The sequence below is a fragment of the Salvelinus fontinalis genome, chromosome 35 (genome assembly GCF_029448725.1).
Source record: "Salvelinus fontinalis isolate EN_2023a chromosome 35, ASM2944872v1, whole genome shotgun sequence".
Taxonomy (NCBI): Eukaryota; Metazoa; Chordata; class Actinopteri; order Salmoniformes; family Salmonidae; genus Salvelinus; species Salvelinus fontinalis.
In genome coordinates, this window is record NC_074699.1 from 33,862,074 (window position 1) to 33,878,393 (window position 16,320).

The 16,320-nt window shown below is 40.7% G+C and overlaps 1 protein-coding gene across 1 annotated transcript in view; it reads left to right on the plus strand.

The window, feature by feature from the left end:
- The first annotated feature begins 1,088 nt into the window (after window positions 1–1,088).
- Window positions 1,089–16,320, plus strand: part of LOC129834779 (transmembrane channel-like protein 3) — a 63,660-nt gene continuing 48,428 nt past the window's right edge. Inside the window, exons 1-2 of the mRNA XM_055900050.1 lie at window positions 1,089–1,513; window positions 9,033–9,179. Coding sequence (XP_055756025.1) covers window positions 1,395–1,513; window positions 9,033–9,179 — 266 coding nt within the window. The 5' untranslated portion in view covers window positions 1,089–1,394. The remainder of the gene's footprint in view (window positions 1,514–9,032; window positions 9,180–16,320) is intronic.

Genomic DNA, 16,320 nt, shown 5'->3' on the forward strand with positions numbered 1-16,320 from the left:
CCTTCTAGAACCTTGTCAAAAGTAGTGCACTATGTAGGGAATATAGTGCCATTTGGGACGCATCCCTGAACTTTTCCTCAAATGTCTTATTAAGCATGCAAGACCACGATCTGACAATTCAGTCTCCAGGTTTTCAGTTCAAATTAAAACTTAGACAATCGTTCCTGTCTGATGTGCTCCATGGAGTCCACTCACAGAGAGCTCAATTAAAAATTGCATAAAAAAACACGTCCCCCCTCGATTGGGCTACGATAACCTTCTGCCTTCTATTCTAAAACGACAGACTAACGACTCCACGAGCCAACTGAACATATGCTCCATTATCATATCATTGTGGTGTCACTTCTCAGAGAAGAGACATTTCCTTATATTTGTGTTAAGAGGTGTGATTTGATCTGATTTGACTACACCCCAAGGCTTATGAAAGCACCTCTGTATGTGAACTGGATTAAAATTCTCTGTGTGTTCCTGGCAAAGGGTTCCAAAGGGGTTTATTTAATGGTTAGGGTTTCATTTTAGACCTACTTAGGAAAGACACTGAATGAAAACGTAAGAATTACAACGTACACTATATTATTTAAATGAACATATACTATGATCGGTATCCACTATCTACCAGGGTTAGCTCAAATCACTTTTCAATTCAGTCAGTTCATGAAGTGAATAGAAAAAGGTTTTAGATTGTATTCATTTCACTGGGGTCAAATGGATGAGCAAATTGCTTTTGTAAAAAAAACACCAAGTAAACTCCCGTCACAGTGGCCTATACTGCATTATGGGTTTGAATGAATGGAGTCACAGGCTTTACTGTTAGAAGATATTATCATTTATATATTATTTGAGTTTGATTGGAGAAAAACACACAAACCAACCATAGTTGTGTCAGCCACAAATATACAACTCCCCCATGACAGCCAGTGAGGTATGTGTGTGTGGTGTGTGTGTTGCATGCACTAGCCCTTTAAGAGGTCAGTATGTCTCTGATTGGATCCGAGAAAGAGTCAGGCAGGGCTTGTGTGGTACCTCATTGATGCTCCAATGAGGTACCACGACTGCAGGTTGCCCCAGCCACTCCCGTCTCTCAGCTCCAACACGCACGTACACATACACAGCCCCTTGACTTCATTCAGCTTTGCCTCAGTCAGTCTGCAGAGCGTCTCAGGAGAGCACAGGGGGATGTGTCAAGTCAGTGCTTTCTGAAAGTTTGAACTGAACTGCACACACACGCGGACAAGCAAATACCACGGAGAACACACACACGCAGGGACACTCGTCATCCACATACACAGCCTGACGCTAACACACACACAGATGGACGGACAGAGCTGAAAGTTTAAGCTTGCATACATACACCCACAATCAGAAACACACACGAGTGCTGAATTACGGTCAGGATGAGTGGCGTGTCTGAGACTGCTGTGGTCAGTAGACCCTCGACTAACATGAAACGACACAAGAGTGTCAGGAAGAACTCCAGGCGGATTTACTCATCTTATCAAGACAACCAGCCAGGGTGAGTTCTACAATCTTAGAGAAAAGGTGCTATCTTGAACCTAAAAGGGTTATTCCGCTGTCCCCATAGGAGAACCCTTTGAAGATCCCCTTTTGGTTCCTGGTAGAAGACTTTCCACAGAGGGCTCTACATGGAACCCAAAAGGGTTCTACCTGGAACCAAAAAGGGTTCTCCTACGGGACAGCCGAAAAACCCTATTGGAACCCTTTTTTCTAAGAGTGTACAGTCTATTCTATTTTGTACTATTCTATTCATGTTGATATTAAATTATGCTTTTCATGTGCCAAATTAATATGCATTGTGTAGACGGAGGACATTATTTTTTCTCCGTTTTTGACCTCAACTCCATAGCATCATTTTTTATGACTTGTAAAAGTGTAATTTACATGTATACATGGAAACTGTTGTAGTATAAATGTATCCTCATCCAGGTTGTCAAACGGGTTAGTGATTGATTGATTGACTGAATGTATTTGATAATTAAGGTAGAAGGCTGCTCCACCTGGAGACAACATTACATATATAATAGAATATTGATGATAAAACCCAGTACAGCCCAAGGGCTTGTTGCCATTCTGGCCCTCCTATTGTTTCTGATGTATTCATGTATTTGTCGGGGACCTTGTACAACATGCCATTGCACCAGATTTAGCTAGATAGCTCATTTTCATCTGTAGTCCCTGGGCAGAAAACAATCAACATCAATACAATGCTACAATATATCACACTATTAAAATATAGATACAGTACCAGGCAAAAGTTTGGACACACCTACTCATTCCTGGGTTTTTCTTTATTTTTACTATTTTCTACATTGTATAATAGTAGTGAAGACCTCAAAACTATGAATCAACACATATGGAATCATGTAGTAACCAAAAAAGTGTTAAACAAATCTAAATACATTTTATATTTGAGATTCTTCAAATAGCCACCCTTTGCCTTGATGACAGCTTTACACACTCTTGGCATTCTCTCAACCAGCTTCATGAGGTAGTCACCTGGAATGCATTACAATTAACAGCTGTGCCTTGTTAAAAGTTCATTTGTGGAATTTCTTTCCTTCTTAATGCGTTTGAGCCAATCAGTTGTGTTGTGACAAGGTAGGGGTATTATACAGAGGATAGCCCTATTTGGTAAAAGACCAGGTCCATATTATGGCAAGAACAGCTCAAATAAGCAAAGACAAACGACAGTCCATCATTTCTTCAAGACATGAAGGTCAGTCAATCTGGGAAATTTCTGTAATTTTTTGTTTCCTCAAGTGAAGTCGCAAAAACATCAAGCTCTATGATGAAACTGGCTCTAATGAGGACTGCCACAGGAAGGAAGACCCAGAGTTACCTCTGCTGCAGAGGATAAATTCATTAGAGATACCAGCCTCAGATTGCAGCCAAAAAAAAATGTTTCACTGAGTTCAAGTAACAGACACATTTCAACATCAACTGTTCAGATGAGACTGTGTTAATCAGGCCTTCATGGTTGAATTGCTGCAAAGAAACCACTATTAAAGGACACCGATAAGAAGAAGAGACTTGCTTTGGCCAAGAAACACACGCAATGGACATTAGACCGGTGGAAATCTGTGCTTTGGTCTGTGGAGTCCAAATTTGAGATTTTTGGTTCAAATCGCCGTGTCTTTGTGAGACGCAGAGTAGGTGAAGGGATGATCTCTGCATGTGTATTGGATTGAGGAGTAGGTGTGATGGTGTGGGGGTGCTTTGCTGGTGACACTGTCAGTGATTTATTTACAATTCAAGTCACACTTAACCAGCATTTTTACCACAGCATTCTGCAGCGATACGCCATCCCATCTGGTTTATGCTTAGTGGGACTATCATTTGTTTTTCAACAGGACAATGGCCCAATACACCTCCAGACTGTGTAAGGCCTATTTGACCAAGAAGGAGAGTGATGGAGTGCTGCATCAGATGACCTGGCCTCCACAATCACCTGATCTCAAACCAATTGAGATGGTTTGGGATTAGTTGGACCTCAGAGTGAAGGAAAAGCAGCCAACAAGTGCTCAGCATATGTGGGAACTCCTTCAAGACTGTTTGAAAAGCATTCCTCATGAAACTGGTTGAGAGAATGTGGCTCAGTTGGTAGAGCATGGCGCATGGCGCTTGCAACGCCAGGGTTGTGGGTTCAATTCCCACGGGGGGACCAGGGTTCAATCCCCACGGGGGGACCAGGATGAATATGTATGAACTTTCCAATTTGTAAGTCGCTCTGGATAAGAGCGTCTGCTAAATTACTTAAATGTGATGTAAATGTAAAGTGTATGCAAAGCTGTCATCAAGGCAAAGGGTGGCTACTTTGAAGAATCTTAAATATGAAATATATTTTGATTTGTTGAACACTTTTTTTGGTTACTACATGATTCCACATGTGTTATTTGATAGTTTTGATGTCTTCACTATTATTCTACCACGTAGAACATAGTAAAAATAAAGAACCAACCTAGAATGAGTTTTGACTGGTACTGTATATACATACATCAATAGACACTATAGTTAGAATATTACAAAGAAGTTTAAATGTCGCTTGTTCCTACAGTATCTGACATCTTAAGAGTCGGCATATCTTTAATGTCCACATGGCTGGTTTGCCTTCAGTCACTTTTCCAGGTTTTGCCATGAAGCTAGCAGAGGTACTGCACTCTGTCACACTGGTTGGCCATAATCCAGATGCTCCGACTGAGAAAGCTGTCTGGACATATTTGGTGGATCTAAACTGAGTTGAGCAGTCTCCTCTGTTTGAAGCTCTTGTCCTCCTGGTATTGTCTTTGCAATATGCAACAAAGAGGAGGTGGGGCAAGGTCATGAGTGATCTTAATCAGCAGAGTCATGAGAACCTGTCAAAGCTCACTAGGTTGTATTTCTTAATGATATTGCAGTGGTGATTTTTCCCCCCAGCACTTTCAGAGTTTGTTTATAGAGCTTTTGAGGTGTTTTTATTGATGTGATATTATCTTGTGACCAGGTTGTGACCAGGTTGTGACCAGGTTGTGACCAGTGGTCAGTGCCGGTTTTTGTGTTCATGAACGTGGCCTTATTTCTCTTACAGCATATTGGATTACTCTCATTCATATTCCATTCACCCAGTTAAATGTAACAGCGATAGGTTTAGGCTACTACATGATACTAAAATTGCCCATCGTGAGGTTGCTACAACCTAGTCTATGAATGAAAGTTTACAACATAGGTGCACACAGGTCGAGAGTCAAATTTGAGGTGACAGACGGTGACATTCAATACCGCCTTGCACACTCTTGCCTGCATCTAGCTGATATAGGGTGCAATCATTAGTGCAACAGTTATGTAATGACATTGGCCTGAGGGGTGAGGTTTATGACCCCCATAAATACCTTTCCCCTTTTTCCTCTCTCTACTCTATGTGACTATTGAAAATCCCTTTGTTAACATTGAGAGAGAGTCTGGTGACATCAAAAGATGGGAAACGGAACCATATTTCGGGTCATCCAAACAGTTGAAAATATGTGTTGGGATTTAATGAATATGATGTCAGTTCAGTTGGCGTCTGAGACATGATTACTGATGATAGGACGACATAAACTGTATCTTGGAAAATCTACACATTCTAGTTATCAGATTCACATGAAATTGTTGTGTAATTGAAATGTTTAAATATGAAACCATTTGTGAAAAGATTAAATGTAATTTTTAGCTTCTTAATGAGAGAACGGTTTGTCAGAAGAACACCACTCTGCTCACTCAGAGGCCCCGCTCAAGTGAACAGACATGGGTTGTAAACTATGAAACACGGCTCTCTCTCCCAATCCTATATAACCCCCTGGACGAAAATGTAACTTTCTGTTCCAAGGACGTGCGGACTGGCAATCCCCCCGTTGAAAGGACAAAGACCACCTATAGAACTAAGCCAACATCAGCAAGAACCTAACGCAATTGGCATCGAATTTCAATGTGAAGGTGACGACCTACACCCCGGAAGGATGAATTTCAACTATACCAGCCAAAATATAGCATGAGCTTAAAACTTCTTGTCAATATGGGGGCGCTGTTTTCACTTTGTAAAAATTCGTTCCCAAATTAAACTGCCTCATACTCAATTCTTGCTCGTACAATATGCATATTATTATTACTATTGGATAGAAAACACTCTCTAGTTTATAAAACCGTTTGAATTATATCTGTGAGTAAAACAGAACTCAATTTGGAGCAAACTTCCTGTCAGGAAGTGAGAAATCTGAAATCGGGCACTCTGTTCCAGGGTCAGTTTATTAATTTGCATGTATTCTATTGGTCGACATGCACTGCATACGCCTTCCCCTAGATGTCAGCAAGCAGTGAGAATTGGAATGGAGTTGCTAGGCAGATCTGAGGCCATATAAAGGGTCTTGGAACGTGGGGTGCACTCTTTTCAACGTTCGCCATGACGCGAGACAGACCTCAGGATGGCATTCTGGAAAGCTCTCGTTATAGGCCTTAGATCTATCCGGCTATGATTTTATTCGATATAGGTGTTAAAAACGTCATAATGTAGTTATTTTAAACCGAGTTATATCATTTTATATCAGTATATTGCAATTTTCTGAATTTTCTTTGTGCTGCGTAATGAAGAGTTGGACACGTCTGGGCCACATAGCTAATGTTTGCTGCTAATTCCTAAGCTGAAGACTACATTCTACAGTCGGAGCAACGATTATTATGGACAAAGGACAACTTGCCCAAGATTATGATGGAAGCTCATCAAAAAGTAAGAACTATTTATGATGTTAATTCGTTGTTCTGTTGAAAAATGTTGACCTACTATTCCGCCATTCATTTCGGTGCGGTAAGATTCTGTATTTACGATAGCATAGCTTCTCCCTTTGTTACTCAGTCTTCCGACTCTTTCACTCAAACCCAACCCCCCTCTCTTTGTGTAACCAGCCGTCGTATCTGTTCCGTCCACCACGGACGTTTTCTTTATGACATCATTTGTAATCAATGTATGACCCATTCTGTATAGATGTAATTCTGTGTGATTATTTAGGTATTTAGTAAATAAATAATTAAACCAAATGTTGTATTGTTGATTCAACTTGTTAGCCAGGGTTCGTGAAGAATGTATAACTTTCAGATGAGACTGAATAAAGTGACGATTAAATATTGACTGCTATTGATGTAAAAGATTACTAGGTCTTCAATAGTTTATTCGGAAGATAAAAGCTCTATAAACATTAATTCATGGTGCTCTGACTTTCTAGTTAATTACATTTACCTGATTAGCTTAATCAGGTAATATTAATTACAGAGAAATTATTTTATAGAATAGCATGTCATAACACTTAATCCGGCATAGCCAAAGACACGACAGTTGCAAACAAAAGTTTCTATTGGATAGATTCAGGTATGTTTATCCCCGTTTTGTTCAGTTTGCTTACATTTAAGAAACGTTTTTCAACAGAATCGGCAGAATGAAAACTTTCCAAGCCAAACATCTACAAACAGCCTACATCGTTATCACCATATTAGCTAAAGTAATGTCATAGTCAGCTTAGCTAATTGAACTAACGCGTTAGTAAACCCACTTCAATCATGCAGTAACGTTAGTGTAGAGTCAGAAAGCAGTTACACCGGCGGGCCTGGTGGCAATAAATTACTAATACCAAAAGCTTATCTTGACTTGGAAGAGTTCCAGTGTTGTGTTGGAAAGTCATTGCCAGCTATCTAACATAGCATCCCTCTGTTTGAGCAGGGTGTTTTAGTAGGCTAAACTAGCTAGCTGCATTTGCTAACTAGGTAAGTCAAACTGAAAGTTAAAAAAATGACAATCTCTCTCTTGCTTCTCCTTCATTTTGGAAGAAATTAATTTGTTAAAAAACGTTCTTCAATGATAGTCTTTCTCTCTCTTTGAGACAACTACTCACCACATGTTATACATTGCACTGCTAGCTATAACTGTATCTTATGATTTCAGTGCTGACAACATGTCAGTTAATGCTGCAATATGCTGATAGGCTGGAGGACGTCCTCCGGAAGTTGTCATAATTTCTGTGTAAGTCTATGGAAGGCAGCGAGAAGCATGAGTCTCCTAGGTTTTGTATTGATGTGAATGTACACAGAGGAGGACAAAAGCTAGCTGTCCTCCGGCTACACTATGGTGCTACCCTACAGAGTGCTGTTGAGGCTACTGTAGACCTTAGCAAAATAGTAATTTGGTGACCTGATTATATTTTGTATAGTTGAATCTAAAAAGGATAACTTTTTTTATGTTTTACAATTTACATTTTTATGAAATTCCTTCAGGCTGATGGAAAAATACATGCAGACAGTTTTTGTTACGTTCAATGATAGACATGAATAGTCCAACCAGTCAGCTATTTTGTTTGTTGCTGTTGTAATTTTACGAGTAGGCTGTTGCTTTGTCTTGACATGTACATATACAGTAGAAGACTGTGTCATCTGCATACATCTGCATTGATGTATATACTAAATTAAAGTGGGCACAAAATGGATCCTTGACGGACCCCGACAGAGCAGTGAGCGGATGTTGAATGTTTGATTTTTGGTGCATTGTTTTCTATTGGTCAGATAGGATTCCACCCATCTGTTTGTGTGTGCTGATAGGTTGTGGGTTTACAGTTTGGATAGCAGCACATTGTGGTTGACTGTGTCGAATGCTTTCTTTAAATCCAGGAAAACAGCTATCACAACTCAACCTTTGGCAAATTTGGACATTATTTCCTTGACAAAGAAGCAGTTTGCCATTTCGGTTGAATGATGTGTCCTGAAACCAAACTGCATTGGATGGAGAGGAGAGTGACCTGAGTTTAGGTGGGCTATTAGTTGGTTGGCCACCACCACCTCTACCACCTTGGATATGATTAAGAGAATGCAGATGGGCCTATAATTGGCCACGTCAGTTGGATCTCCAGCCTTGAAGATTGGTGTTATGACAGCAGATTTCCGGTCGTCAGGGAACACCTCTTCTATAATTGACAGATTGACCAGATGAGTAACTGGAGAGCTCAGGGTGCTGGAGTTTTCTTCAGGAGGACGGAGTCATTTCCATACACATCCTGTGACTGAGTTTAAGATGTTCATTATCTCCTGCTCAAGCTGAATATTTATATTGTAGGAGTCAAATAATCTACCCAACCATTCCTCCTATACATTTTCTTGTCATTCAGTATCCTCACTTTGATAATTAAGTTAATGTGTATGACTTAAACAAATAGTGATTCAATCTTGTTTTAGGTTCACTGCATTTTCAAATGAAAAATCAACATTACGTTGATATTTTAATGTAGGGACTGTGTACATTTACTTTGTGTGTGTTTGGTGCATGCCTGCTTCTGTGTGCGGGTGGGTATGTTTGTGTGTGTGTGTCATGCTATGAACTCTTACCATTTGCCTTGCTTGTGAGGAAATTGACTTTACAGAGAAAAAAGCAACTATCAACATCCTGCTTCTTTGAGTCTGTCTTCAGTCACACAGCAGAGCACAGCTGTCCCTCAAGATAACACCCCTCTCCTTCTGTCCCATTGCAGCCAATCAGATGAGGAGGGCAAGGAGGATGAGCATGCAGACAGCAACGACCCAGAGCAGATGTTCCAGAACATCCAGTTTCAGAAGGAGCTCATCGCCAACATACGCACCCGAGCCTGGCCTATGAGACGCAAGCTCAAAGCCCTCAAGTAAGGCACATAGATGCACACATACTGAATAGAGTAGACACACATGTACACACCATCACCAACATACACACCCGAGCTCAGCCCATGAGACACAAACTCAAATCTCTGAAGTAAACCATGCGCACACACAAATACACACACAGTAAAGCACTGCTGTATTGCTTAATGAAAGTGGTCATAAAAAATGGTGTAGTGAATGTCAATGGACTGTGCTATGTCCACCACCGTTGTCAAGCCTGTGTTATGGTATTGTCCACCACCGTTGTCAAGCCTGTGTTATGGTATTGTCCACCACCGTTGTCAAGCCTGTGTTATGGTATTGTCCACCACCGTTGTCAAGCCTGTGTTATGGTATTGTCCACCACCGTGGTCAAGCCTGTGTTATGGTATTGTCCACCACCGTTGTCAAGCCTGTGTTATGGTATTGTCCACCACCGGAGTACTCAAGCCTGTGTTATGGTATTGTCCACCACCGTTGTCAAGCCTGTGTTATGGTATTGTCCACCACCGTTGTCAAGCCTGTGTTATGGTATTGTCCACCACCGTTGTCAAGCCTGTGTTATGGTATTGTCCACCACCGTTGTCAAGCCTGTGTTATGGTATTGTCCACCGCTGCAGTACACAAGCCTGTGTTATGGTATTGTCCACCACCGTTGTCAAGCCTGTGTTATGGTATTGTCCACCACCGGAGTACTCAAGCCTGTGTTATGGTATTGTCCACCACCGGAATACTCAAGCCTGTGTTATGGTATTGTCCACCACCGTTGTCAAGCCTGTGTTATGGTATTGTCCACCGCTGCAGTACTCAAGCCTGTGTTATGGTATTGTCCACCACCGGAATACTCAAGCCTGTGTTATGGTATTGTCCAGCACCGGAGTACACAAGCCTGTGTTATGGTATTGTCCACCGCTGCAGTACTCAAGCCTGTGTTATGGTATTGTCCACCGCTACAGTACTCAAGCCTGTGTTATGGTATTGTCCACCGCTGCAGTACACAAGCCTGTGTTATGGTATTGTCCACCGCTACAGTACTCAAGCCTGTGTTATGGTATTGTCCACCACCGTTGTCAAGCCTGTGTTATGGTATTGTCCACCGCTGCAGTACACAAGCCTGTGTTATGGTATTGTCCACCACCGTTGTCAAGCCTGTGTTATGGTATTGTCCACCGCTGCAGTACTCAAGCTTGTGTTATGGTATTGTCCACCGCTGCAGTACACAAGCCTGTATTATGGTATTGTCCACCACCGGAGTACTCAAGCCTGTGTTATGGTATTGTCCACCGCTGCAGTACTCAAGCCTGTGTTATGGTATTGTCCACCACCGGAATACTCAAGCCTGTGTTATGGTATTGTCCAGCACCGGAGTACACAAGCCTGTGTTGTGGTATTGTCCACCGCTGCAGTACTCAAGCCTGTGTTATGGTATTGTCCACCGCTACAGTACTCAAGCCTGTGTTATGGTATTGTCCACCGCTGCAGTACTCAAGCCTGTGTTATGGTATTGTCCACCGCTGCAGTACTCAAGCCTGTGTTATGGTATTGTCCACCGCTACAGTACTCAAGCCTGTGTTATGGTATTATCCACCGCTGCAGTACACAAGCCTGTGTTATGGTATTGTCCACCGCTACAGTACTCAAGCATGTGTTATGGTATTGTCCACCACCGTTGTCAAGCCTGTGTTATGGTATTGTCCACCGCTGCAGTACACAAGCCTGTGTTATGGTATTGTCCACCACCGTTGTCAAGCCTGTGTTATGGTATTGTCCACCGCTGCAGTACTCAAGCCTGTGTTATGGTATTGTCCACCACCGTTGTCAAGCCTGTGTTATGGTATTGTCCACCACCGGAGTACTAAAGCCTGTGTTATGGTATTGTCCACCACCGTTGTCAAGCCTGTGTTATGGTATTGTCCACCGCTGCAGTACTCAAGCCTGTGTTATGGTATTGTCCACCACCGGAATACTCAAGCCTGTGTTATGGTATTGTCCAGCACCGGAGTACACAAGCCTGTGTTATGGTATTGTCCACCGCTGCAGTACTCAAGCCTGTGTTATGGTATTGTCCACCGCTACAGTACTCAAGCCTGTGTTATGGTATTGTCCACCGCTGCAGTACTCAAGCCTGTGTTATGGTATTGTCCACCGCTGCAGTACACAAGCCTGTGTTATGGTATTCATGGTAACAGGTCCAATAGTTATAATACTAATTCATGGTAACAGGTCCAATAGTTATACTACATATTCAAGGTAACAGGTCCAATAGTTATACTACATATTAATGGTAACAGGTCCAATAGTTATAATACTAATTCATGGTAACAGGTCCAATAGTTATAATACTAATTCATGGTAACAGGTCCAATAGTTATAATACATATTCATGACAACAGGTCCAATAGTTATACTACATATTCAAGGTAACAGGTCCAATAGTTATACTACATATTCATGGTAACAGGTCCAATAGTTATAATACTAATTCATGGTAACAGGTCCAATAGTTATAATACTAATTCATGGTAACAGGTCCAATAGTTATAATACTAATTCATGGTAACAGGTCCAATAGTTATAATACTAATTCATGGTAACAGGTCCAATAGTTATAATACTAATTCATGGTAACAGGTCCAATAGTTATAATACTAATTCATGGTAACAGGTCCAATAGTTATAATACTAATTCATGGTAACAGGTCCAATAGTTATTATACTAATTCATGGTAACAGGTCCAATAGTTATAATACTAATTCATGGTAACAGGTCCAATAGTTATAATACTAATTCATGGTAACAGGTCCAATAGTTATAATACTAATTCATGGTAACAGGTCCAATAGTTATAATACATATTCAAGGTAACAGGTCCAATAGTTATAATACTAATTCAAGGTAACACGTTGTAACGATTGTCGTCCTCATCTGATGAGGAATAGGAAAGATCGGACCAAAATGCAGCGTGGTACGTGTCCATGTTAAATTTATTACAACTGAACACTGAATACAAAATAACAAAAGTGAAACAACGAAAATCAAAACAGTCCTGAAAGGTGACACAACACAAAACAGGAAACAACTACCCACAATCACAGGTGGGAACAGGCTACCTACTGTAAGTATGGTTCTCAATCAGAGACAACGATTGACAGCTGCCTCTGATTGGGAACCATACCAGGCCAAACACAGAAATACAAAACATAGAACAAAACATAGAATGAAAAACATAGAATGCCCACCCCAACTCACGCCCTGACCAAACCAAAATAGAGACATAAAAAAGGAACTAAGGTCAGGACGTGACACAAGTCCAATAGTTATAATACATATTCATGGTAACAGGTCCAATAGTTATAATACTAATTCATGGTAACAGGTCCAATAGTTATACTATATATTCATGGTAACAGGTCCAATAGTTATAATACATATTCATGGTAACAGGTCCAATAGTTATAATACTAATTCATGGTAACAGGTCCAATAGTTATAATACTAATTCATGGTAACAGGTCCAATAGTTATAATACTAATTCATGGTAACAGGTCCAATAGTTATAATACATATTCATGGTAACTGAATATTGTGGTAACTGCTGTATTGCTTAATGAAAGTGGTCATAAAAAATGGTGTAGTGAATGTCAATGGACTGTGCTATGTCCACCACCGTTGTCAAGCCTGTGTTATGGTATTGTCCACCGCTGCAGTACTCAAGCCTGTGTTATGGTATTGTCCACCGCTACAGTACTCAAGCCTGTGTTATGGTATTGTCCACCACTGCAGTACACAAGCCTGTGTTATGGCATTGTCCACCGCTACAGTACTCAAGCATGTGTTATGGTATTGTCCACCGCTACAGTACTCAAGCCTGTGTTATGGTATTGTCCACCGCTGCAGTACTCAAGCCTGTGTTATGGTATTGTCCACCGCTGCAGTACTCAAGCCTGTGTAATGGTATTGTCCACCGCTACAGTACTCAAGCCTGTGTTATGGTATTGTCCACCACCGTTGTCAAGCCTGTGTTATGGTATTGTCCACCGCTGCAGTACTCAAGCCTGTGTTATGGTATTGTCCACCGCTGCAGTACTCAAGCCTGTGTTATGGTATTGTCCACCGCTGCAGTACACAAGCATGTATTATGGTATTGTCCACCACCGGAGTACTCAAGCCTGTGTTATGGTATTGTCCACCGCTGCAGTACTCAAGCCTGTGTTATGGTATTGTCCACCACCGGAATACTCAAGCCTGTGTTATGGTATTGTCCAGCACCGGAGTACACAAGCCTGTGTTGTGGTATTGTCCACCGCTGCAGTACTCAAGCCTGTGTTATGGTATTGTCCACCGCTACAGTACTCAAGCCTGTGTTATGGTATTGTCCACCGCTGCAGTACTCAAGCCTGTGTTATGGTATTGTCCACCGCTGCAGTACTCAAGCCTGTGTTATGGTATTGTCCACCGCTACAATACTCAAGCCTGTGTTATGGTATTGTCCACCGCTGCAGTACACAAGCCTGTGTTATGGTATTGTCCACCGCTACAGTACTCAAGCATGTGTTATGGTATTGTCCACCACCGTTGTCAAGCCTGTGTTATGGTATTGTCCACCGCTGCAGTACACAAGCCTGTGTTATGGTATTGTCCACCACCGTTGTCAAGCCTGTGTTATGGTATTGTCCACCGCTGCAGTACTCAAGCCTGTGTTATGGTATTGTCCACCACCGTTGTCAAGCCTGTGTTATGGTATTGTCCACCACCGGAGTACTCAAGCCTGTGTTATGGTATTGTCCACCACCGTTGTCAAGCCTGTGTTATGGTATTGTCCACCGCTGCAGTACTCAAGCCTGTGTTATGGTATTGTCCACCACCGGAATACTAAAGCCTGTGTTATGGTATTGTCCAGCACCGGAGTACACAAGCCTGTGTTATGGTATTGTCCACCGCTACAGTACTCAAGCCTGTGTTATGGTATTGTCCACCGCTGCAGTACTCAAGCCTGTGTTATGGTATTGTCCACCGCTGCAGTACTCAAGCCTGTGTTATGGTATTGTCCACCGCTACAGTACTCAAGCCTGTGTTATGGTATTGTCCACCGCTGCAGTACACAAGCCTGTGTTATGGCATTGTCCACCGCTACAGTACTCAAGCCTGTGTTATGGTATTGTCCACCGCTACAGTACTCAAGCCTGTGTAATGGTATTGTCCACCGCTACAGTACTCAAGCCTGTGTTATGGTATTGTCCACCGCTACAGTACACAAGCCTGTGTTACGGTATTGGCCACCGCTGCAGTACTCAAGCCTGTGTTATGGTATTGTCCACCGCTGCACTACTAAAGCCTGTGTAATGGTATTGTCCACCGCTACAGTACTCAAGCCTGTGTTATGGTATTGTCCACCGCTACAGTACTCAAGCCTGTGTTATGGTATTGTCCACCACCGGAGTACTCAAGCCTGTGTTATGGTATTGTCCTTCACCACAGTACTCGAGCCTAGAGAGTAGGAGGTGAGTAGGGGGTGATTCATACATTGCAAATGATACACCTCCGCAGAGGAACAGTAGGCTTTTAAATTGCATTGTTTTTGTGATTAAACAAAATAATCAAATGAATTGGAAAATGGGGCTTAACCAAGAACATTTTTCCAATAATTACTACTAACTAATTCATGGTAAAATGTATAATAGTTATAATTCTAATTCATGGTAACAGGTCCAATAGTTATAATACTAATTCATGGTAACAGGTCCAATAGTTATACTATATATTCATGGTAACAGGTCCAATAGTTATAATACATATTCATGGTAACAGGTCCAATAGTTATAATACTAATTCATGACAACAGGTCCAATAGTTATAATACATATTCAAGGTAACAGGTCCAATAGTTATAATACATATTCAAGGTAACAGGTCCAATAGTTATAATACTAATTCATGGTAACAGGTCCAATAGTTATAATACTAATTCATGGTAACAGGTCCAATAGTTATAATACATATTCAAGGTAACAGGTCCAATAGTTATAATACTAATTCATGGTAAAAGGTCCAATAGTTATACTACATATTCATGGTAACAGGTCCAATAGTTATAATACTAATTCATGGTAACAGGTCCAATAGTTATAATACTAATTCATGGTAACAGGTCCAATAGTTATAATACTAATTCATGGTAACAGGTCCAATAGTTATAATACTAATTCATGGTAACAGGTCCAATAGTTATAATTCATATTCATGGTAACAGGTCCAATAGTTATAATAATTATTCATGGTAACAGGTCCAATAGTTATAATACTAATTCATGGTAACAGGTCCAATAGTTATAATACATATTCATGGTAACAGGTCCAATAGTTATAATACTAATTCATGGTAACAGGTCCAATAGTTATAATACTAATTCATGGTAACAGGTCCAATAGTTATAATACATATTCAAGGTAACAGGTCCAATAGTTATAATACATATTCAAGGTAACAGGTCCAATAGTTATAATACTAATTCATGGTAACAGGTCCAATAGTTATAATACTAATTCATGGTAACAGGTCCAATAGTTATAATACATATTCAAGGTAACAGGTCCAATAGTTATAATACTAATTCATGGTAAAAGGTCCAATAGTTATACTACATATTCATGGTAACAGGTCCAATAGTTATAATACTAATTCATGGTAACAGGTCCAATAGTTATAATACTAATTCATGGTAACAGGTCCAATAGTTATAATACTAATTCATGGTAACAGGTCCAATAGTTATAATACTAATTCATGGTAACAGGTCCAATAGTTATAATTCATATTCATGGTAACAGGTCCAATAGTTATAATACTAATTCATGGTAACAGGTCCAATAGTTATAATACTAATTCATGGTAACAGGTCCAATAGTTATAATACATATTCATGGTAACAGGTCCAATAGTTATAATACTAATTCATGGTAACAGGTCCAATAGTTATAATACTAATTCATGGTAACAGGTCCAATAGTTATAATACATATTCAAGGTAACAGGTCCAATAGTTATAATACTAATTCAAGGTAACAGGTTGTAACGATTGTCGTCCTCATCTGATGAGGAATAGGAAAGATCGGACCAAAATGCAGCGTGGTACGTGTCCAT